The 23,489-nt window shown below is 36.8% G+C and overlaps 1 protein-coding gene across 1 annotated transcript; it reads right to left on the reverse strand.

Annotated features, from left to right (window-relative positions):
• Window positions 1-4,968: 4,968 nt before the first annotated feature.
• Window positions 4,969-6,769, reverse strand: LOC115708851 (dof zinc finger protein DOF5.4). The gene has a single exon (XM_030636873.2). It carries the CDS (start codon window positions 6,373-6,375, stop codon window positions 5,365-5,367), a length of 1,011 nt encoding a protein of 336 aa, XP_030492733.2. The 5' UTR covers window positions 6,376-6,769; the 3' UTR covers window positions 4,969-5,364.
• Between the last annotated feature and the right edge of the window lie 16,720 nt (window positions 6,770-23,489).

A 23,489-nucleotide genomic window follows, 5' to 3' on the forward strand; every position in this document is an offset into this window, starting at 1 on the left:
GTTAAATGAGATAGCGTATTGATATCGTGGAACATACAATATGCTCTATATAAGTTTGAGAGTTCAATTCTAAGTTCTAAGAGTGGATTCAACGAAGAATTAATAAGTAGGAATTTACTTTGTAAATTTGGTTCACTTATTGGAAGCTCAGCATATAGATCCATGGTCCCCATTCTAGTTGAGAACATTCTGCTTGTAAGACTCATTAATTGATTCGTGATTGATCAATTATAATTCTAAAGTTAGACTATGTCTAATTTTATGAATTTTCACTAAGCAGGGGTGAAATTGTAAAGAAAAGAGTTTCTAGGTTTATTTATTTATTAATGGACTTTATATGTCTAATTAATATTTAAATTAAATGACAATATTATTTAATAATCTATTTTAGTTATTAAATAATTAGTTTTGGCATTTAAAAGGTTAGAATTAGAAAATTGGCATTTTTGAGAAAATAGAAATAAAATTTTATAAAACTGCAAAATTAAGTGGGGCCCACCACTACACCTTGGCCGGCCACTTATTGTTGATTTCCAAATTAATATTTTCATTATTTTAATGCCAAATAATTCTTAACCTAAACCTAGTAGTTGCCTATAAATAGAAAGTGATGGCTCAGTCAAATCATAAGTTTTCACAAGCCTTTCTGACAGAAATTTCTCTCTTCAGAAAAACTGAGCCTTCCCCACTTTCTATACCTGGCCGAAATCCCTATTCTCTTTTCTCCTTCATCAATTTCGAACCCTAGTGAGAGAGTAAGTGCCCACACACAGCAAGCAGTAACTCAATCATAGATTGGAAGACTGTGAAGGATCAAACTTGAAGAAGAAGGACATTCGGGCTCAAATCTTGATTATACTCTGCTACAGAAAGGATACAAGGGTTAGAGATCTGAGCGGAAGGAGACATTAATTTCGCTGGATCAATGTAAGGTTTTCTTAACTTTATATGTGTTTAATTTATCGTTTTAGAAAGTTCATATTTAGGGTGTTTAAACAACATACTTGTGAGTAGATCTAAGATCCTTGTAAAATAATTTCCAACATTCAATCCGTCAAACACGGTGGTCGTCAGTCACAATTGTCGTGGGTGGTGGAGAAGGGTGTTGATGGGGCCGATGGTGTAGGCGGTAGGTGGTGAGAAGTGGTCGATTTTGATTTGGGAGGGGGCTGACGTTGTAGGCGGTGGTGAGGGGGGTTTTGATTTGGTGAGGTTCAGTTGAGAGAGAACCAAGAGAGATAGAGGAAGAGAGAGTTTTGAGGTATTGTTATGAGAGGGGTATTCTTGGATTTTTGATAAAGTGGTCATATGTTTTCAATTTTGAAATGTATTAGTTTAGACATAAAATATTAAGGTATTTTATGTATATTTTTTCAAATTTCTCATTTTAGAGTGTCACGTCATCACATTATACTTCTTCTTTATATTTATATATATATATATGGGTATGCTTTTAATGGGTATTACCCATGTATGGGTATTTTATTCTTGACCATTGGATCAAATATTTAATGGTTGAGATTTATAATCATTAATTAAATATTAAAAAATTAATATTTCCTATTTTGTTATTCTCTATATTCTTAAAATAGATAAAACTATTAATAGAAATAAAAAATTTATAAATGGAGTTGTTATTTAAAAAATAAAGCACACTAAAAAAATTAACAAACTATTTTTTTTAATAAAAATCATTTTAAAGATTAAAAAGAAAAAAAATATATATATTTATCTTTTTATAAAATTTCTTCATACTAGAATTCTAAATTGTATTACTGAAAGTAAAATAAAAAAATAATATTAAGCTTTAAACTGTAATACACATCAAATGTATAAGATTTTTTTTTTAAACCTAAAATCTTTAATTTTATAATAATTAACAATTATTTATATATATATTTTTTTTAAAATACTTGAGCTTACCAAATCTATAAGAACAAAACCAATGAAGAAAATTTTAACAAAAAAAAAAATGAAGGAAGAAAAAAGTGTCATAAACATTATTGAACAATGGCAATTGCCAACACAAGAATTTCAGCACAAAAAATTATATTTGACCCCTAGACAAGATTATCATCTTCTAATCCTAAAAATATAAATAATGAACAACACCTCATTAGTTATTCTAGGAGAATGATTCGTGGTAATATCAAAAAAATCATTGGATGGTAATAATATTTTTCTAACAATGATAGCCTAAGTAAGAACTAAGAAGTATTGTAGCGTTTTATTTTAAGAATATGAATAATATTAAGACAATTGGATTCCACAATCAAGCTCATATTCTTCTAATAAAAAAAACACATTAATATACATGTAAATGATTTTTAGTTTTACAATAATAAATTATTAATAAACTCATAATTTCATAAAATAATAAAGTAGTAATTTTAATTAATTTTCAAAAATAATTTATAATTTTTTTTTTCAAATTATTAGTTGTAATTATTATTTTTAATTTTATAAAAAATAAATATAATTTTTTAAAAAAAAAAAAAATTTTTAGAAACTTACCATAAAAAGGTTATTAGATTATTACCTTATTAATTTTTTTTAGTTCTCATCAATGGGTATTATCTATTAAGAAGTGTTCTCTATATATATATATTTATATATACATATATATTGATTGGATTGAATTCAAAATATGAAATCACGCGGACTGAATTGAATAAACAAGATATCCAACTACTTTAATTTATATAGGTGGCCCTTATTTGTTGATTCTTTCTAGTCTCACGAAAAACACATTCCTACTAGATTGATTTAGTCAATCAAATGTGCATTCTAACTGTTTCATCAACAACTACTTCGAATAAGAAAATCTTTCTATTATTGAGAAATTATTTTTGGGAAGATTTTGACACAAAAATGCATGTTTCATGCATATGTATAATTTATTAAAGTATTATTCTATAAAGCATTTTAAAAATTCACAAACAATTTTAACTTAAAAAGTAACAAATTATGTGAGCCACTGCCTCTACTCTCCCTATTATTACCTTGGCCAGTCGAAATATTCTGGATGCACACATCAAGTAGTTATAAGCCTTTCAAATTGTTACTGGTAACGGGCCAGTTTATACACAATAATTTACAAGTATTGGGCCTCATTAAGCACACTTTCTGAAAACCCGCTTGCCTATTTACCGATTCCACGTCAAAAATCAAAATATATTTATATTTATATATTATATATATATATATATATATATATATTCATGTTGTTCTAATTTCTACGTCTTTGTGCAAAAACTCATAGGCAAAATTGCCACACCACCAATCGCAATAGCCCAACTACGCAAATAGAGAACAAAGACAAGAAGAAGCCTCAAACACTCTCATCACTGTCAATACAATGCCAATCTCATTTCATAAAATATAAGCTTATTGACACTTTCACTACTCTAATGAGCTTTGTGTAGATGTGGCATGTTAATCTCCATTCAATTTTTATTGGCATATTATTAACACACAAACTACTCTAAATTAAACTCCATATAAGCCCAAGGGAGCAAAACAATGGCCCGCATAATTCTACTGAACTGCCACGATCACGGTCAATATCAAAGGCAAAACTCCAAAACCAAAAATTGGTTGCATTTATTTGAAAGGCATTAGGCATACATCACTTAATACCAATAAAACAAAGCAACATATTGGGCACCAAACATAACATGCACGATAACAATCTGAACACCCAACATCAGTAGTATTAGTTCTTCATTCGGATAATTTATTAAGCATTCTCGTGAGTTGGGCCACTCAAATATATCACAAATAATACTGTTTTGCCAATCACGATGTAAATACAAAAGTAGTCATTATATAAATACACATAACTATTAATCTGAAACTATTAATGAGCTTAGTATTATTTATTTATTTATTTTGCTTAGTATTATTTATTTATTAAGAAATTACATTTAAATACACAACAATAATCACCGAATCCTCTGTAACAATCCTAGTTATTATTATAAATTTGATAAATTAGTTAGTATTATACTTATGGGTGTCTAAGTGAGTTGTGAAATTTTTATTACACAAAGTAAATTCCAAACCATAAAACCATAACAGCTCTACTATAAAATTGTAATAATTAAATGAATACTAATATATATTTATATAATCCACTCTCTCTTTTTATTTCTCTCAAAATATCTTGGGAAGACTCCACCAATTGGCCATTTGCATTATAGGTACGTCGCCCCAATGGCTCACAAGAAAATCAAATCAAGCTATTGCCAACATGCATGACTTTCAAGGGAGACCACTTCTGCACTCAGTTCACTAAATGGGCCCCACAAACACACACCTCCACCCAAACCTAACGAGTGGGACCCAAGCAAAACCCACGAGCATATCGCCACGTCATCGTCATCATTTCACACGATCAGCACTCGATTACAAAATCCCAAAGAGTGCGAAACCTAACATGATATTATTACTTACTTCTTCTTACTACTACTATTGTCTACTAGGAGAGCAGTTGTAGCTGGCTAAGGAAGGCCACCGTGAATTGGAGTGAGGTGACTGAGATCATAAAACAACAACAACAATTTGAGGATTGAGCCAAAGACAAACCGCCCTCTCTCTCACTAACCGTTCAACAAATTAGGAATAGCCACGTGTCCACAAGGATTCCAGAACAATGCCCCTGCTTTGTTTATGGGCCCCACTTAAACTCCTCTCCCTCTCAAACGCACGACGAGTCATAATCGCGCATGGGACTCATCACTACCCATCATGGGACCCACTCATCCCGCACACACACACGCACCGCCTCCAACCGACTGCTGACGTGGTGGTTTTGACGTTTATGTATTGTGATTGACTTGCCAGTGTTTAAAGCCCACTAAATCTAATTACACCGTTTTATAACAAAGTTTATGAGAGTTAATTAAATATTAAATTAAATAGTGATTATTCTTATCTTCAACAAATAAATAAATACATCTTGACAAATTGATAAAACAATATATATATATTCTTCTCTATATTTCATTAATATTAATACTGATCTTTTATATCAAAATACATTATTACATTAGACAACAAAACTCTCCCCTCTCCCAATAATAAACTTCGAAATACAAGAGGAAGAAAAAAAAAAAACGTTGCCAGTTAGTTACAACTTACATAAAATACTTAACAAGATCAACCCCAAGTTCACCAAGAAAAAATAAAACAAAAAAATATTTTTTAAAATTTACATACGAAAGCAGTCATATTCATAATTTTGCTTAAAAAAATTCTTTCTGATTTTTTTATATGTAGATTTGTTTAGTAATATGAGACGTTGAGAGTTTTCTTTTTATAATAATAGTAATAATTAAAAATAAAAAGTTAAAGGTGAGAGATTTACGGAAGATAGACACTAGTGTGGTCTTGATCGGTCCATTGACTCTGACCCCAGTATGTTTGATCAACGGTGTTGGGAAGATCAAATATACCTTGATCTCCGCATGATTGCCAATCTCCCAAGGATCCGAATACCCCACCATTGGATCTATCTTGTAGAACAGATAGATCAGCTTGGGAAGTCTGATCAAGTAACCCACCAGTGATCTCCTGCATCTTCAATTGATCATGATCCGAAGGAGCCACGTTCGTCTTCGTGTTTTGCTGTTGCCATGCCTGACTCTGTGAAACCTGGTGATGATGATGATCTTGATTCTGTTGATTCAACCTGAACGGAGAGATCGAGATATCGCATATGGAAGTGTATTCGAAAGCCTCCAATGCACCTCCTCCCGTTGATGACGACGTGATCAAGTTTGTGAAGCTCCCAATATCAGAGAAAATTCCACAATCCGAAACGCTTTGATCGATTAACGCCGACACCTCGAAGCTAGCATTCGTACTCTGTGAAACGAAGAATTTCGATTCCTGATTAACACTGAGCAAATTTGAACCAGAACTCGTAGAAGGCGCTGAAACCGCTTCGGTCGCAGCGTTAGTGTTCGAAGCCGTCAGACTTGAGCTCTCACTACTTGAGTGAGAGTTTGATTTCCGATCCTGCGAAGGCGGCGGTGGCACCGGAGCTGTCGTTACCGTCACCGACACCGACGAAGTCTTCTGTTTCGAACGCTTTGTCTTCCGACAACCGCCGCCGACAGGAACGTTCCGTAGGACACCACCTTTCGTCCAGTAACGTCGACAGTTCTTGCAAAAATGGCGCGGCTGAGACAGATTGTAGTTGTTGTAGTAGCAGAATTTTGTGTTGAGCGAATCGCATCGAGGACACTTCAAAGCCTGCTGTTGAGTCTGATTGTGTTGTGGCCTCAACCTCCGGTCTGAAGCCGCTCCAGTTCCAGCGCCGCTACCCGCGAGAAACCTTCCCCCATCTCCGATCGAGTGAACGTCTTGCATTTCCAAAAATTTCCCCGCTATTTATCTGACAAAAGCAATAAAATAAGATTCACATTCGCGATTTGCGATTTGCGAAAGTGGTCGAATTTGAAAGCTTTACTTCACTGTTTGTATATTATTTTATTATATGTTTATATATATATATATTTATATAAATTCTCTTGTATTTGATCGTGCGTACGTTTCTGAGTGGTAAGAGAGTGTAAGGAAAATCAGATGAAGAGAAGAAAGAGAGCTTCTTAACTGAAACTCTGACAAATATCCCCACATATCTTCTTTCTCAATAAACTTCCTATCCTTTTTTTAATATTTTTGTACGCAATTGACCAAATTAACCTCAACTGTGAGTAGAATAACCATGATGCCCACTCCGTCACTCCAAAGACGAAAATAACCCGCTGATATAGGGACTAGTGACCGTTTAGTGTAGAGAGATTTGGTGAGGTTTTAACGGGAGCTTGACACTTGACAGGACCGTACGGACGTAGACGAGGGATCGTAGCAGTCCATTGACAACACGTGGACGGTTGAGAGGCCGGTGATGTTATAGTCCACGAAATCAAGTTGTCCCTTTGTCGGCCACTTTTTTTTTTTTGAATAATTCTTTTTAGTTTTTTTTTTTATCTGAAATAATTCTGTTTAGTTATTAATATGGCATTTTATGATTTTAAGAAAAGATAATAAAATAATTATCTTGTTAACCTCTTATGGCAGGGGCTATGAGATGACTGGTCCATGTTCTGCCACGTAGCTTCGAATGTTGGGTGAGTTGTCTAACGTGATTTTTCGTCACTGGTTGGACGTGACCATACGTTGAGTCCGACCCCATTTGCTGCTTCTGCTTCACTGTTTTTGTGCTGTGTCTCTGAGTGAGTGTCACTTGATTTTTTATTTATGTGTTTAATTTCCTGATCATTATTTCTTATTAATATATTAAGAGAAATGGTAAAGGGCACGTGGTGCCTAGTACCTTCTTATGTGTCAATATTACTATTAGTCCAACTAAGTATTGGGTCCAAATAATTTAATATAATAGTTTTTAGGGAGTATCGCTAACTAATCGCAACGCTACATGTCGCAAAGGTGCTAGGCACCACTGGTGTCTAATAATAATGCTCATATATTAGAGTAAATAGACGCTCGAAGTCCCTTTTCGCGAAGCTAATATGATTATTTTAAGGGTCAATTTAGCACAGTTGTACTGTGGGAAAAATCAGTTGTAGTTGTACTGTGAGAAAAAGCAGCTGCAGCAAAACTGTGGAAAAAAATTGAGTTGAGTGTTTGGTAAATTATAAATTTTAAAGCACTGTGAGTTGTTAAGATCTATCATAATAATAATGATAATATTATAATCCAGTTCACTATAATCACAAATATGTAAGGAACTTATTATATATAATATTTCATTTTTTTATACATTTTTAATTTTTTTTAAATGTAAATTTATATGTATTTGATAAAAATAATTTATAGTATTTTTTATTATGTTTTATCAAATGTAAAAAAAAAAATTAGGAACTCAAGTATATAAGAAAAATTTTAGGTTGATGTTGTTTGTTAATACTAAAATAAAATATAAATTATTTTTTTAAAAAAATAAAAAGATTTAATAATTATTTATTTTATTTTTTTTAATTTTTTAATATATAATAAATAAGTAAATATAGTTTTAGTACAAAAAAACATTTATTATAGTCTTTTAATTAAAACAACTTTCTCTAAAAGTTGGGTTGGAGCAACTTCACCTTTTTCGCTGTAGCTTCTCTAAAAATTCTTAAAAAAACTTTTTTTTGACTGTTTACCAAACATATTTTTATCACAGTTTTTTCAAAAAGCAGCTTTTAGCTTTACCAAAAGTTGTGCTAAACGAGCCTTTAGTGTTATAAGAAAAAAAGAGAAATTTGATTAATTATGCATTTATCAGACTAAATTTTTTTTGTAAACATAAATTATTCAATATTGGTAGAATATGTCATTTTTTCTTAAAACTCCATTCTACTCCTCTCATTTTAACAACCCTCTCTCTCTCTCTCTCTCTCTCTCTCTCTCTCTCTCTCTGTAAACACACACTCGAAGGAACACACAATCAACCCACAACCCACCACCCACAACCTTACTTCCCTCTCTCCACGACCACCCTGACCACAGACCCAAGGACCCATAGACTCAATGACCACTGCGGACCCAACGACTTCTCCATCAACCACGACTTCACTATCGACAATGTTGTCAAAGGAATAAATTGTATGAATAATGTTTGTAATCTGTAAGCAGATGTTAGATTTAGGGTCGAAAATGGCCAGGTTTGAGTTTTGAGCAAAAAATTAGTTTTTTTGTCAGGCCCGATGGTGGTCTGATAGTGGTCTGATGCCTTCCTGTTGTTAAAATGAGTAAAGATTGAAGACGAAGGTTCGATGGTAGCCCGATGATATGGTACGATGGGGTCCGATGGTGGCCCGATGCCTTCCTGACGAGCTTAATGAATGGAACTTAAAATCTATAAATGTAGATATGGTTCGATAGTGGTCCGATGGTCACCTGATGGTACTTTTTCTATGTACAAAAACATTAAAAAAAATGGGTAGCAAATATGGTCTGATGGTGGTCCGATAATGATCCAATGGTGGTCTGATGGTCATCTGATGCTACTTTTTTTATGTACAAAAACATAAAAAGAAATAAAAAATGGGTAGCAACGGGCCACCATCGGACCACCATCAGTATAGATGGGAATACAGAGTATGGATGGTGAAGTTAGAAGAGAAGAGAAGAGAAGAGAGAAGGGTATAATAGGTATGAATATAAAGTGCCTATTTTTTTTTTAATTTTAGTAAGCTTGTGTTCAAAAATTTAATATACCCCAAAGCAACGGGCCGCCATCGGACCACCATCAGTATAGATGAGAATACGGAGTATGGATGGTGAAGTTAGAAGAGAAGAGATGAGAAGAGAGAGAAGGGTATAATAGGTATAAATATAAGGTGTGCCTATTTTTTTTAATTTTAGTAAGCTTGTATTCAAAAATTTAATGTACCCCAAATGTATGCATATAAATTCAAATTTCTCTAAAAAAATAACTATTTATTAATATAAAAATAGTCACTTAAAAATAAGGGAAATTATTTCATATACTATTTTTTTAATTTTTTTTTTCAAATTTAAGATTTGATTTTCTAAAGTGGTTTCTCTAGTGATTTTTTATGTGAGTTGCTATAAGATTTTTGGTTGTGATTTAAGTTGTTCTGCTAGTTGCAATAGGGATTTCTATGTAGAATTCCGTAAAAATGCAAAAAAAAAAAAAAAAAAAAAACAGTTTTGAAATGTAAAAATTAAAAAAATTCCTAAAAACAATTCTAATTAATAACAATAATAAATTCACATTATTTAATTTCATGTTATGAATTACTATTATTGTATATATAGAATTTTAAATTATTTTGTTAAAAAAATATTATTATTAAATATTATCATCAACATATCTCACCCGTTATCTCATCGTCTCACCGTATCTCACTCATTGTCATTACCGCATCTCACTTGTTGTCTCACCGTATCTCACACATGGTCATCTGATCTATTGTTATTACTATTGTTGGGTTTTGTGCCTTAAATAAAACTCATTTAATATAACCAGATTTACTAATTAATAAAAGATCAAAAATTGCATTTTATGTTGCATGGTTCACATGATTTATTTCATGATTATATTATATATATAAATTTTATTAAGTCCAGAACATGTATAAATATGTATATATTTGTTTATGATTATAGTGTCGTCAGCACAGTGAAATATAAGCATGATTATATGTTCAAAAGTTTAATTCTCATGATTTGTTAGTTCACTGGGTTTAGACTAACACGATAATTGGCGATAAGGTATACTTACACCTTGGATAAGTGTTATGTCCTTTTCAGGGCATTGGCAAAGTTTACTAGTATCGGATGTATGGAGTATACATTGGAAGTGACCGATTTTGATCTTAGATAAGATATCATAAACTTACCATTATATCTTTCTAAGTCAATATCAATGGTTGATCTTAGGTCTATGGATCTTAATCCTGATATGGTTAGGTTCAGCTAGTTGTATTATTTATGTTCTTCAAGTTGTTCGTGGATGCTAACCTATGAATCTGGCAAATATTTACATCTTGGGAACATGGTAGTTCAATTGAGTGGGAGCGCTGATCATAAATATGGAATCTATAACATTTATAAGTATTTAGAAATGAAACGATAATTTCTTTTGAGCTTGGATGAATAGAGATAAATGATTGAGAACTCATTTCAGTAATTATATTAGTTTACTAAAATATCATTTATAGGTAGCTAAGTGTTTTAAGGATAAACTATATTGAAGGGTAGAACGGTAAATTTGTCCATATTCAGTGTAGATTATGTTGGGTTTTGTGCCCTAAATAAAATCCATTTCAATATCATCATATTTACTAATTAATAAAGATTAGAAAATGTATTTTATGTGGCATGGTTCACATGATTTCATTCATGATTGTTTAATGTATAAATTCTATTAAGTCCAAAACATATTTATTTGTTCATGATTATAGTGTCGTCAACACAGTAGAATATAATTATGATTATATGCTCAAAAGTTTACTTCCTTGATTTGCCAGTTCACTGGATTTAGACTGGCATGATAATCAGCGATAAGGTATACTTACACCTTGGATAAGTGTTATGTCCTTTCCAGGGCATTGGCAAAGTCTACCAGTATCGGATGTATGGAGTATACATTGGAAGAGACCGATATTGATCTTAGATAAGATATCCTAAACTTACTGTTATATCTTTCTAAGTCAATATCAATGGTTGATCTTAGGTCTATGGATCTCAATCCTGACATGGTTAGGTTCGATCTCAAGAGTGTTATTTGTGTTCTTTGATTTGTTAGTTAAGCCTACCTTTTGGTCTGGGTGATATTTACATTTTGTAAACATGATAGTACAATTGACTTGGAGCGCTAATCATAGATATGGAATCTATAACTTCTACCTGGACATAGAAATGAAACGTCCTTCGAGCTTGGCTGAATAGAGATAAATGATTGCGGCCTCATTTCAGTAATTATATTAGTTTAGTGAAGTATCATTTATAGGTAGCTAAGTGTTTTAAGGATAAAATACATTGAAGGGTAGAACGGTAAATTTATCCCTATTCAATGTAGATCATTTATAGAGGATCCTTGACTATTAGGATTTTAACAACGGATAATCATAACGTATCTATATCGTGGTACATATAGAGTGTTCTATATAACTGAGAGTATATTAAATTCAAAATCTATAGTGGAGTAAGGCAGAATTAATAAGTTGAGAATTTATTTGGTGAATTCTAGATCTACTTATTGAAAGCTCGGTTATATAGGCCCATGGTCCCCTCACTAGTTGAGATAATACTGCTTGGAGACTCAGTTAATTGATTTTAATTAATCAATTATAATTTTAAAATTAGACTATGTCTTATTTAAGAATTTTCACTAAACAAGGGCTTAATTGTGAAGAAAAGAGATTTTGGGGTCAATTTGTTAATTAAGAGACTTTGTATGGTCTAATTAATAAATTACATAAATGGAAATTTTATTTAGTAATTAATTATAATTATTAAATAAATAGTTTTGGCATTTATAGGATTGAATTAAAAAATATGGTATTATTAAAAAGAATAATAAGTGGTTGAAAATAGTGGCAAAATTGTAACTAGAGAATGGTCCATTTATCATGTACGACCATAGTTGTTTTTTTTGCCTAATATTTTATTCTTTTTTAATTCATATAATTCAACCCTAAGCCCTAGTTGAAACACTATAAAAGGAACATGATACTCTCATCTCATCCACTTGATACTTTGTCAAATTAATGTCATCTTGACTATTGCCTTCAACCTAGATGAGAGAGTTTCTTCCTTAGTGATTTCAAATCTCCTTCATTGTTCTTCACTTATTCGAACCCATAGTGATGAGTGCCATGCCCACACATAGCAATTCAAGTACTCAATCATAGTGAGTAAGACAGTTGTAACCAAACTCGAAGGAGAGAAAGAGTGTTGGGTTTTATGCCCTAAATAAAACTCATTTCAATATAATCAGATTTACTTATTAATATAGATCAGAAATAACATTTAATGTTGCATGGTTCACATGATTTATTTCATGATTATATGTACATAATGTATGAATTCTATTTAAGTCCAGAACATATGAATTTGTTAATGATTATAGTGTTGTCAACACAGTGGAATATAATCTTAATTATATGTTCGAAAGTTTATTCCCTGATTTGTCAGTTCACTGGATTTAGACTGACATGATAATCAGCGATAGGTATTCTTACACCTTGGATAAGTGTTATGTCCTTTCCAGGACATTGGCAAAGTTTACCAGTATCGGATGTATGGAGTATACATCGGAAGGGACCGATATTGAACTTTGATTAGATATATTAAAATTTACCGTAATATCTATTCAATTCAATATCCCCTGTTGATCCTAGATCAAATGATCTTAATCCTGATATGTTTGGGTTCGATCTCAAGAGTATTATACATGTTCTTTGATTTGTTAGTTAAGCCTACTTTTGGGTCAGGGTGATACGTACATTTTGGAAACATGATAGTATAATTGAGTGGGAGCGCTAACATAAATATGGAATCTATAACTTCCATAGGGATTTAGAAGTGAAACGATGATATCCTTCGAGCTTGGCTAAACAGAGATAAATGGTGGAGATCTCATTTCACTTCGCTGAAATATCATTTATACGGAGCTAAGTGTTTTAAGGATAAAATACATTGAAGGTGTAACGGTAACTTAGTGCCTTTTCAATGTAGATCATCTATTAGAGGATCATTGATCAAATTAGGATTATAACAATGGATAACTAATGATGTATCTATATCGTGGAACATATAGAGCGTTCTATATACTGAGAGTGCAATTCTAAGTTCTATGCGTGGATTCAACGAAGAATTAATAAGTCAGTGAGTTTAAGATATAAATTCTTTATCTGCTTATTGGAAGCTCGGATATATAGACCCATGGTCCCCATACTAGTTGAGACCATACTGCTTGTAAGACTCAGTTAATTGATTTTGATTAATCAATTATAATTCTAAAGTTAGACTATGTCTACTTTATGAATTTTCACTAAGCAAGGGCGAAATTGTAAAGAAAAGAGATTTTAGGTTTATTTATTAATTAAGAGACTTTATATGTCTAATTAATAAATATATTAAATGACAATATTATTTAATAATTAATTTTTAGTTATTAAATAATTGGAATTGGCATTTAAATGGTTGAATTTGAAAATTGGCGTTTTTGAGAAAATGAGATGTAGAAATGATAAAACAGCACAATTACATAAGTGAGGCCCATTATCCAAAGCCCATGGCCGGCCACACTTATAGGCTTTTATCATTTATTTTTTCATTATTTTAATGCCAAATAATTTTAACTTAAACCTAGGTGGTTACCTATAAATAGATAGTGATGGCTCTCATTCACACTTAACTTTGTGAACTTTGTCAGATGAAAACTGAGCCTCCTATTCTTTTCTCTATAGGCCGAACCCCTTCCCTTCTCTTTTCTTCTCTAAATTTCGAAATCCTTGAGTGAATGAGTGAGTGCCCACACACATCAAGTGGTATCTCAATCATAGTGTGTAAGACTGTGGAAAATCAACCAACAAGAAGGAGATTCAGCATCAAAGGAAGGAGAGAAAGAGATCCAGGTTCAGATCTTGGTGATGCTCTGCTACAGAAAGGAATCAAGGGCTAGAGATCTGAATGGAAGGAGTCATTATATTCTGCTGCACCCAATGTAAGGTTTTCTTAAACTCTTATGTGTTTATTTCATTGTTTTAGAATTCATATTAGGATGTTAATGAAACATACTTGTTAGTAAATCTAGATCCTGGTAAAATATATCCAACAAAGAGATCCAGGTTCAGATCTTGATAATGCACTGCTATAGAAAGGAATCAAGGGCTAGAGATCTTGAACGGAAGGAGTCATTATATTCCGTTGCAACCAATATAAGGTTTTTCTTAAACCCTTATATGTTTAATTTCATTGTTTTAGAGATATTTATATTTAGGATGTTAATTCAACATACTTGTTAATAAATCTAGATCCTGGTAAAATATTCCCAACATCTGGCCTCAGAGCCATGGTAATGATTTACTTTCATGAAATATGGATTTAAAACGATGAATATTGTTTGTGTGTTGATTTGGATGTGTTCATGTTGGTTTATGCGTTACTTGATGATTGTATGTGAATTACGAAATTTTCCCATGAAAATAATTTTATTTTCGTTCTTAAAATATTTTATTTGGATTTTTTGTGAAAAATTAAGCAACTTTTGTTTTAACAGAACTCAATTCCGATAAAAAATGAAGGAGATATGAAATTTTGAAAATCGGGAAAAAGGGTGTGAATCGTGGGCTAGATCCTTCAGTCAGCACTGCATTCCGCGCGCGGAAGGGGGTCCAGGAGCCGAGCTTTCTCGGCGGATGCTGCTTGGATGCGCGCACGCATGTGGACACTGCAACGTCCCCTGTTTTTCGCACCATGCAGCCCGTGTTCCTTGGCGAATGCTGCTGGAACAGGGTAGATTGCATAATATCCGATTTTCATGCATATTTTGATCAAAAATTAGTTTTTTGGCAAAATAAAAGCAAAAATTTATTATATTTTTGTGTAGATTTAAAAATTTTAATTAGAAAAACTAAAATATCAGAGTAGAAAAAATTAATTTTTATTTATTTTAAATAATAAAAGTTTTTTTTAGATATTTGGAGTTTACTAATTTGAAAATTGATTTTTTTACATAAATTTTAAATTATGGTTAGATTTAAAAATTTATTAATTTCTTTAATATTTATATGTTATTTAATTGTAAGATTAGATATTTTAATATTAGTCATATTTTAAATTAAAAGATAACTTTATCCTTTTAATTTGAAATATTATATTAAAATTATCTTATAAGATAAATTAAATAATTAATAAATTTAAAATTAACCTAGATATTTTTTGTAGATATTCTAACCATAATTTTTTCAAATTCAAAATTGGTTATTTAGTTAAATATTTAATTGTTTATAAAGTATAAGTTAGAAAAATGATATTTATACTATTTTATATCATTTTACTTATTAGAAATTTATAAATTATATTTTAAATATTTAAATAAGCTAGATATTTTGTAAAAATTTGAATAATGCTTAATTTGAGATATTTTGACATATAATTAGGATATTATTATTTGTTTATTATTTTATTCTGAAAATAATAATTGCCTAACCACATCTATTTTAAAATTAGTTTATTTTGTTATTTTAATTTTATTAAATTATAAGATTAGAAAATGATATTGAAAATATCTATTTGGTTATTTTCAAATCATTTATCTTATTAGATATTTAATTTAATTTGATAAAATAATTCAAATAAACCTAGATATTTTAAAATTAGTTTCATTTTTGAATTTTAAATTTTGAAAAGATATTTTAGGTTGTTTTTAACAACCCTAAATTTTCAAAATTTAGTTGGTTAGTTAAGTAATTATTTAATTATATTAATATCTTATTCACATTTGTTACATGGATATTGTGTTTGTTATATTTAATTGTTTATTCAATTTTTTTTAACAAATCTATTATTTATTTGTTCTAAATTGCTATGATTAACTTGTTGACAAATCCAATGATCTGATTTTAATCATAGTCCAATTATTAATAGATCTTATAAATAATTTGTAACAGGTAAATTTTGTAATTTCTTTCATCTGTGTAAACCTAGTAACATGATAGGGCCCATCCAAATCAATTTGACCTGTGTGAGCCTATACGTTTGCTTTTGGGCTTAGATGCATATAGGAAGCCCGTTTATTTCTAGATATTTAAATAGACTAGGTTGCTAAAATAAAATATCACTTATGATAGTTTTATTTAGTCCCAATTAGTATTGGGCTTTGTTGACCGAGGTTTTCGGCAACTAATAAAATATGATTATACTATTGAGCTGTAAGAAAGTGAGAGAAGGATTTTTACGTGGTTGGGGCGTTAATGAGCCTTAGTCCACGAGTCTTTGTTATCTATGGATGTATTTAATACAGATTGTATACTTGGGAGAATGTCACCCTTATAAATACAGAGAATGTTCTTGGTGAGTATTTACTCTTCTTGCTCATATGCAACCCAAGATTCTCGATCCCATTTAATGAGCTTTGAGGGGGTATTTATAGTGTTTTGATGGGGTAATCCCTAGAATTGTTCTTACAAGTGTATCTGTAAGTATCCATAAAGTTGGGTATTCCCAATGAATATACCATGGGTAATGCATGGTCAAATCCCTAGGTGATGTAGGGTTTTTATGAAGAATGTCCTTTTTGCCTTGTGATTGATGTGACTCTTCGCAGTGTAGCCGTCGCTAGACTTAAATGATCATTACTGTGGCGCTGCTGGTTGGAGGTTGTGTCGTCAGACTTTATTGCGTGTTGCAGTCCCAACACGCTTCCTCCCATACAACATTTAATGCGACTTGATTGCTCAGGAGAAGTCTGACACCTTACGGAGAGGCTTTATGCTATGCGAGCTTCCGGGAGCACCTTGCACTCCGGGTGCCTCCTCCGGGACCTATGTCTAGGATGTTTCCTAGTGGCATACAAAGACTTAGCAAATATTTATGAATTGTCTGATCCACGTGTCCCTGTCCGGTTGGTCCACGTATATTGGGCGAAATCAGGGGCAACATTTACCCCCAAGCCTTGTTTACTTGGAAAATAAACCAAGGCTTGCTCAGGTGCCTCCGGTTGACTCCTCGGTTTCTCGGCATGAGCTTAGAGCGCGTGAGGGTGTATTTAATGATGGCATTAAATGCAGCGATTCACTTTTTGCAGAGGTCGATTCGTTTCATGCCCATTGATTGATGCGGCGCATTAATGGTGTCAGACGGATACTCAAACGTTTCCACCACCTTTATTGCAAATCAATCTGGCCCGTTAATCTTTGGGTATTCGAATCGTGCGTTTCCCCCACCGTTTGATTGGTAGGTGGTGACGCCTGTTCCTCATGCACTTTTGCCTATAAAAGCCACCATCTTTCCTTCATTTCGGTTACTTCCCATTTCTTGCCAACTTTGTTCGAATTTCGTAGAGAGAAAGTTCTCAAACCCAGCACGAAACCTTTGAATACTTTGCAATTTTCCCAGTTCTCCCTTGCTTGCTGCTATCAGTCCTTCTTGTCTTTACTCGACTCACATCAGGACCCCCAGTTCAACACTTCATTGTAAGTTTCTTGCATCCTTTGGTAGTGACATGCTTTTACTCGTTCTGTTTGTTCTTTTCTGGGTTCGCCTTTGAGATTTCTAGGCATGCAAGTGTTTAAGTCCTTCATGTATTTTGTTTTGCATTTACTGCTTTAGTTGTAGGATTGCCATTATCATGCCTCTGTTATTATTGTGCATTTTCATTGTAGAAGACCATACGCTCTTCGTTCAATGGTTGTTTAGGGCATAGAGTAGGGTCTTTTCTTTCTGTTTCCCTTATTGTGTAAAACCATCTTTTGCGATTTTACTGCACCCGACACTTGTTCAGGGAATCTTTCTAGGGTTTCCCGTATGACACGTGTCCGGAGGGGGCCTCTTTCCAGCGGTTAGGGGACCCCCATTCCCTTTTTCTTGACTTAGGGTTTGGTACGGGGCCTAACTGCTGGAATTTTCTCTTTCTTCTTTTTTTTTTTCACAGAATAGAAAATGTCTGCTTCTGGTTCGAAGTCTTCGAAGAAAAGCAGGAAACGCATGGCTACTTTGGAGGAGGTCTCCCTGGAACCCGTTGCCCAGGAGGGGTATAAGTCCCGGGCAACCGGATGGGAAGCGGCCGAGCTCCATTCCACCTTAACCTGTCCCCATCAACTGGAGAATATTGTGGAAGTTGCTGGGATCAAGCCTTCCACATCAGGGACCTACCATCGGCCACCTCGCGATGCGGAGACGCCCAACCATAATTATGGCGGCTTCGGAGCCTGGAGCCAGACGCACCTGATGGCCGGTGCCATGCTTCCTCTTCAGGACTACTTTGTTAATTTTCTTGTTTTTGTCGGCCTTGCGCCATACCAACTCATTCCCCAAGCTTATCGCCTGCTCTCAGGCTTATTTATTTTTTATGCCGCCCGCGGATGGGGATCTCCCCGCCCGGCGGAAATTTTGTATTTTTATGAAGTTGTATCCGTCCCCAAGAAGGGGGACAAACTTAAGGACGGTTTTTATGGGTTCCGGATCCATCCTGCTAACGAAGGGGTGGTTCCGTATAATAGGCAGACTCACGTCAAGGAGTATCGCCATCACTTTTTCTTTTCCTCCGGTTTCAGGGCAATGGACCACCCGGAGCTCCTTACCGAGTGGGTGAGGATCCCTCCCTATCAGCGGACGGCCCCTACACAGACCTTCCTCCGGAGGGCCCAGGCCTTTGCCTCCTATGATCGAGCCGACCTTGACGTCGGGGGTTTTGTCACTACGGAAAACTGCAGGAAGGCCAAACTTATCCTTCCGCATCAATCTGTGGAGGACTCTAACCTCTCCCGGGTCATCTGTCCCAATGTAAGGGCGCCAGTCGCGGAGAAGACCTTCCGGGACGAGATTATCGCCACGGCGGAGAAGAAATACCAGGACTATCTGTACCGGAAGGCCCAGGAGAAGGCATACTCTCAGGCTCAGGCGGCCTCCGGGAGGGGACAGTGTGGGGAGTCCAGTGGTAAGAAGAAGCCAGGCTATTGCCGGGAAGTCTGAGGCTAAATTTTTTGACAAGATTCTTCAAGAAGAGATTGGAGATCGTCCTGCCGAGAGGCCCCTTCGCATTGAGGATTCTTCGGAGAGAAGGGCTCCCAGGCCACAGCCTTCGGTTCCAGAGCCAAACTTAGGGGCTCCTGGTGCCAGCACTTCCGGTGCCGGCGGTAAGTCTCCTTTGATAATTCATTATGTTCCTTCCGTTGGCGAATATGTCAGTCGTAGGCCCGTAGGGTTCGACGAGCGTCTATATAGGTTTAGGATGCCCTCGACCCGGTGGGGGGATTGTTTGAAGGAGTTTTACTTTTCAAACTTAGGAGATTTTCTAGGTCGGTCCCGGATGGGTTCTGGCCCTCCGGAACCTGTTCCCTTAGGTCCTTCAGCTTACATTACATCCAGCTAGTTCCGGCCTTCGGACAGCTATCTCGGAGATGATGCTGCCAGCATTAAAGTTCAGGACTTTGCTAGGGCCGAATTAGGAAGTCCGGGTAGGAGTAGCTTATTTGCCATATCTTGTGTAAGTAGTTTCCCACGGATGTCTAACACTTGCCTATTTTTGTTAAACAGGTACCTCCATGGACGCCATCTTGGACCAGCTTGCCGGAGTTCATACTCCTGAGGCTCCTCCGACCTTTACTTCTTCCCCAATAGCCCCTGCCCTAAAGGCCTCTTCCAGCGCTCCCCCTGACACTATTGACTTAGTGGATGACGAGGAGGTGCTGCTGGGAGAAGGTCAAGAAAAGCAATGGGGCTTTTTTGAGGAAGTCGCAGAAGGTGCGGGAGAGCTCCGGGCTCTTCCTGAGGAAGCTGAAGAAGGTGAAGAAGAGCCTGAGATTGCTCTGATTCGCAAGCGCAAGGGCAAGATGGTTGCCCAGGACGAGCCCAAGCAGCCTCGGAGAGCTGACACTCCTGCCCATGGTCTCGACGGTGGGGTCTCCCCCATGGAAGAACATCCTGCTCCTCCCAACATTGTGCTGACTCCAGTTCCTGAGGATGAGGTGAGGCAAGAGCTCCGGATAGCCAAGCATAACTATGCCATGGACGAATACTCCCGGGGGTTTGCCGAGGTGGAAGCCCTTAGGAGGGTTCTGCGGGTTGAGATGCACGAAACCATCAAGAACCCGGAGTACCAGGATCCGTGGGACCTAAACTTGGACCCTCTGTCGGACTGGTTCCGTCGCTTCCTTGGGCCCACCTTGGCTCCCTTCGCCGCGGAGATGACTGGCGAGTTTGCTTCTCAGCTTACCCGGTGCGCGCCCAAGCGGTTCGCAACTTGTGCCTCCCTGAACTCTATCTTCCAGGTCTAGGACCTCTGCCACTCCCTCACTGTGGTAAGTGCTTTGTAATTTTGCTTTTCCCTTTATTTTTCTTTTTTGGGGATTCTTTCTTACACTTGTATTGTTTTTCAGCTTGCTGCTGAGGTTGGCCGCCTCTCCAAGAACATCATTAATCATGGCTTCGTTCTGTCTAATTTTGGGGACATGAACGACGTCAGGAAGGTCCTTCAGGACCTCACTGCGGAGAGGCAGCTCTACCAGGAGGCTGCTGGTCACGATCTGTCAAGCCTATCGCGGTGAAGGCTTCTTTGAAGAGCAAGTTCACGGAACTCCCATTGTCAATTAAGACTCTGGCCACCACCTTATTCGCGATGGGGGTCTCTATGACCAACGGGTCGTGATGAGGGAAGCGCACCGTCTTGGCGTCTTCTTGCGTGAACGTGATGGGTTGGTCCATCAGCCGAGGCCTTTGAGCTGGGAGTTGGGTAACTTCCCATATCTCATTGTGTTTTGCGGCCCCGGCGTATCGCTTTCGCTCCTTGCGAGTATTCCCTCTGATATGTGGACCTCCGGAGATCATGGCTACCCGTCCATTAGGCCGGGGCGGCAGTCCGGGGATATGCTGGGCATCACCTGCGGGAGCAGCTAGAGCCAATACTCCTGCTGTACCCCCTGGTGTTCCCGGAGGCATACCCCCAGCCACCTGACCTGGATTGAGGTGGGGCAACCTATTCTTGATCCACTCATAGAGGTGGCCCAATCGGATTAGATTTTCGATCTCGTCCTTGAGATTCTTACATTCATTGGTGCTGTGACCAATGTCGTTGTGGTACTCGCATCTTTTGCTCGGATCTCTCCGGGAGCTGTCTTTGTACAACGACTGTGGTCTCTGGTAGTGTGTATTTTGCCTAGTGGCGAAGTACACACGTTCTTGGGAGTCCGATAGTTCCGTGTATTGAGTATATTGGGGGGTGTACCCCTTTTTCTGGCGCTTCTCTCCCGTCCGGGTGCTGCCTTTGGAGGACCTTTTACTCCTTGATCCCTGGGAAGGGCCCGTTAAGCTAGCAGCCGGAGCGGAATGTGAAGGAATTTGCCCATTTACTCCGGACGGGTTGCCAAAATGAGAAGATGCTGGTGCCAAAGCTTGGCCCTGGCTATACCCGGGGGTAGCAGAGAATTGTATGCCACTTGCTTGTGGAGTTGCGGTCGGGGCAGTACCCCAGGGCGATACTCCGGGCATGTACCCTGCTATCCCGGTGGGATAGTAGCCTCCATAAGCCACGATTTGGGCTTCTTCGAGGTTGATATATTTTTGGACTCTCTTTTGGAAGTCCTGGAGGCTAGCAGCCCCTTCTTGCTGTAACTCATTCCAGAAAGGAGTCCCAGTACGGATTCCTGCTTGGAGAAGTGCAAGCTGTTGTCCGTCATCAACCTTCTTGGTTTCCGAGGCTTCCTCTCGGAACCTCTTGATGTAATTTTTCAAGGTCTCGGTGGGCAGTTGCTTGATATTAGTCAAGGCACTGACCTCCAGATTGACCTTTCTTGCGGCGACAAACTGTCTCCGGAAGTTGGTCTGAAGCTTGTTCCAACAGCTCACGGATCCTGGTTCCATCTTTTTGAACCATTCCTCCGCGGATCCACTCAGAGTGAGTGGGAAGCACAGACACTTGGCGTCATTGCTGACCCTCATGACCGTCATGACACGGTTGAACCGTGACAGGTGGTCGCTGGGATCGGAGTTCCCGGTATATGCTGCCATTTTGGGCATCTTGAAGTTTTTAGGGAGCTCCGCCTCTAGGATGTGCTTGGCACATGGCTCGCGATCCTCGCTGTCCGAATCGGAGTCGTCTCCCTTCTGCCTCCGGGAGACTCGGGCAATGTCTTTTCGGAGTATGGCGAGTTCCGCCATAATTCCTTCGTTCAACGTACCCGAGGAAACCACGGGTCCGTATCTTTTTTGGTCAAGGTGATCCCGAAGGTCACCTTAGTTCCCATTGATTTGATTTCTCAGATCAACGGGAGGACATCTCTGTCCTCTTCTCCCTCTACCCCAGGGTTCCTGGTGTACAGAAACGCTTTTTCGGTCCCCTCGATCCTGAGGGCCAAGACTCCCTTTTTGGGGCTTGCCCCTCTGCGGACCTTTCCCTTTAGGGAAATCTGAGCGGACCTTTCGCGGATCCTGCACCTTTTTCTTTCGCCCAGGGGTAGAAGTAGGGTTTTTTGTTTGATTCCCCTCAGCAGGATATCTTATAGGGCTAGGCTCCCTAGATTTCTGCTGCTGGGAATTAGGCGAAGATGTTGCTGGCTCCTTGTTGAGTCCAGCGGTCATTGCCTTGGGGTGCACGTGAATGCCAGCTGCTTCCATGGCTTTTTGCATGGCCAGCATCACTTCCTGCATTTTCTGGTTTTGCGCTTTCTGAGCTTCGATCTCGGCTTCGTGATCGATAGCTTTTTGTCTAAGAAGCACCAGTTTTGAGTAACTACCTTCGTCATAGGCGTACTCGTCGAGGTTTCCCTCGTAGTCATCATCGGGGACTATTTCTTCTTCCTCGGACTCCTCTGCTGCTCTTGAGGCTACATCTTCCTTGTTTGGGTCTTGAGCGTCTTGCAGAGGGCGAGGCTGACGAGTACTTCTTGTCTCCACCATTCTTGTGAAGTCAAATGCTTGTTTTGTAGCAGCTTTCTTCAGCTCTCAATGAAAGCACCAAAATGTTGACCGAGGTTTTCGGCAACTAATAAAATATGATTATACTATTGAGCTGTAAGAAAGTGAGAGAAGGATTTTTACGTGGTTGGGGCGTTAATGAGCCTTAGTCCACGAGTCTTTGTTATTTATGGATGTATTTAATACAGATTGTATACTTGGGAGAATGTCACCCTTATAAATACAAAGAATGTTCTTGGTGAGTATTTACTCTTCTTGCTCATATGCAGCCCAAGATTCTCGATCCCATTTCATGAGCTTTGAGGGGGTATTTATAGTGTTTTGGTGGGGTAATCCCTAGAATTGTTCTTACCAAGTGTATCTGT

This window comes from Cannabis sativa, chromosome 3 (assembly GCF_029168945.1).
Source record: "Cannabis sativa cultivar Pink pepper isolate KNU-18-1 chromosome 3, ASM2916894v1, whole genome shotgun sequence".
NCBI lineage: Eukaryota > Viridiplantae > Streptophyta > Magnoliopsida > Rosales > Cannabaceae > Cannabis > Cannabis sativa.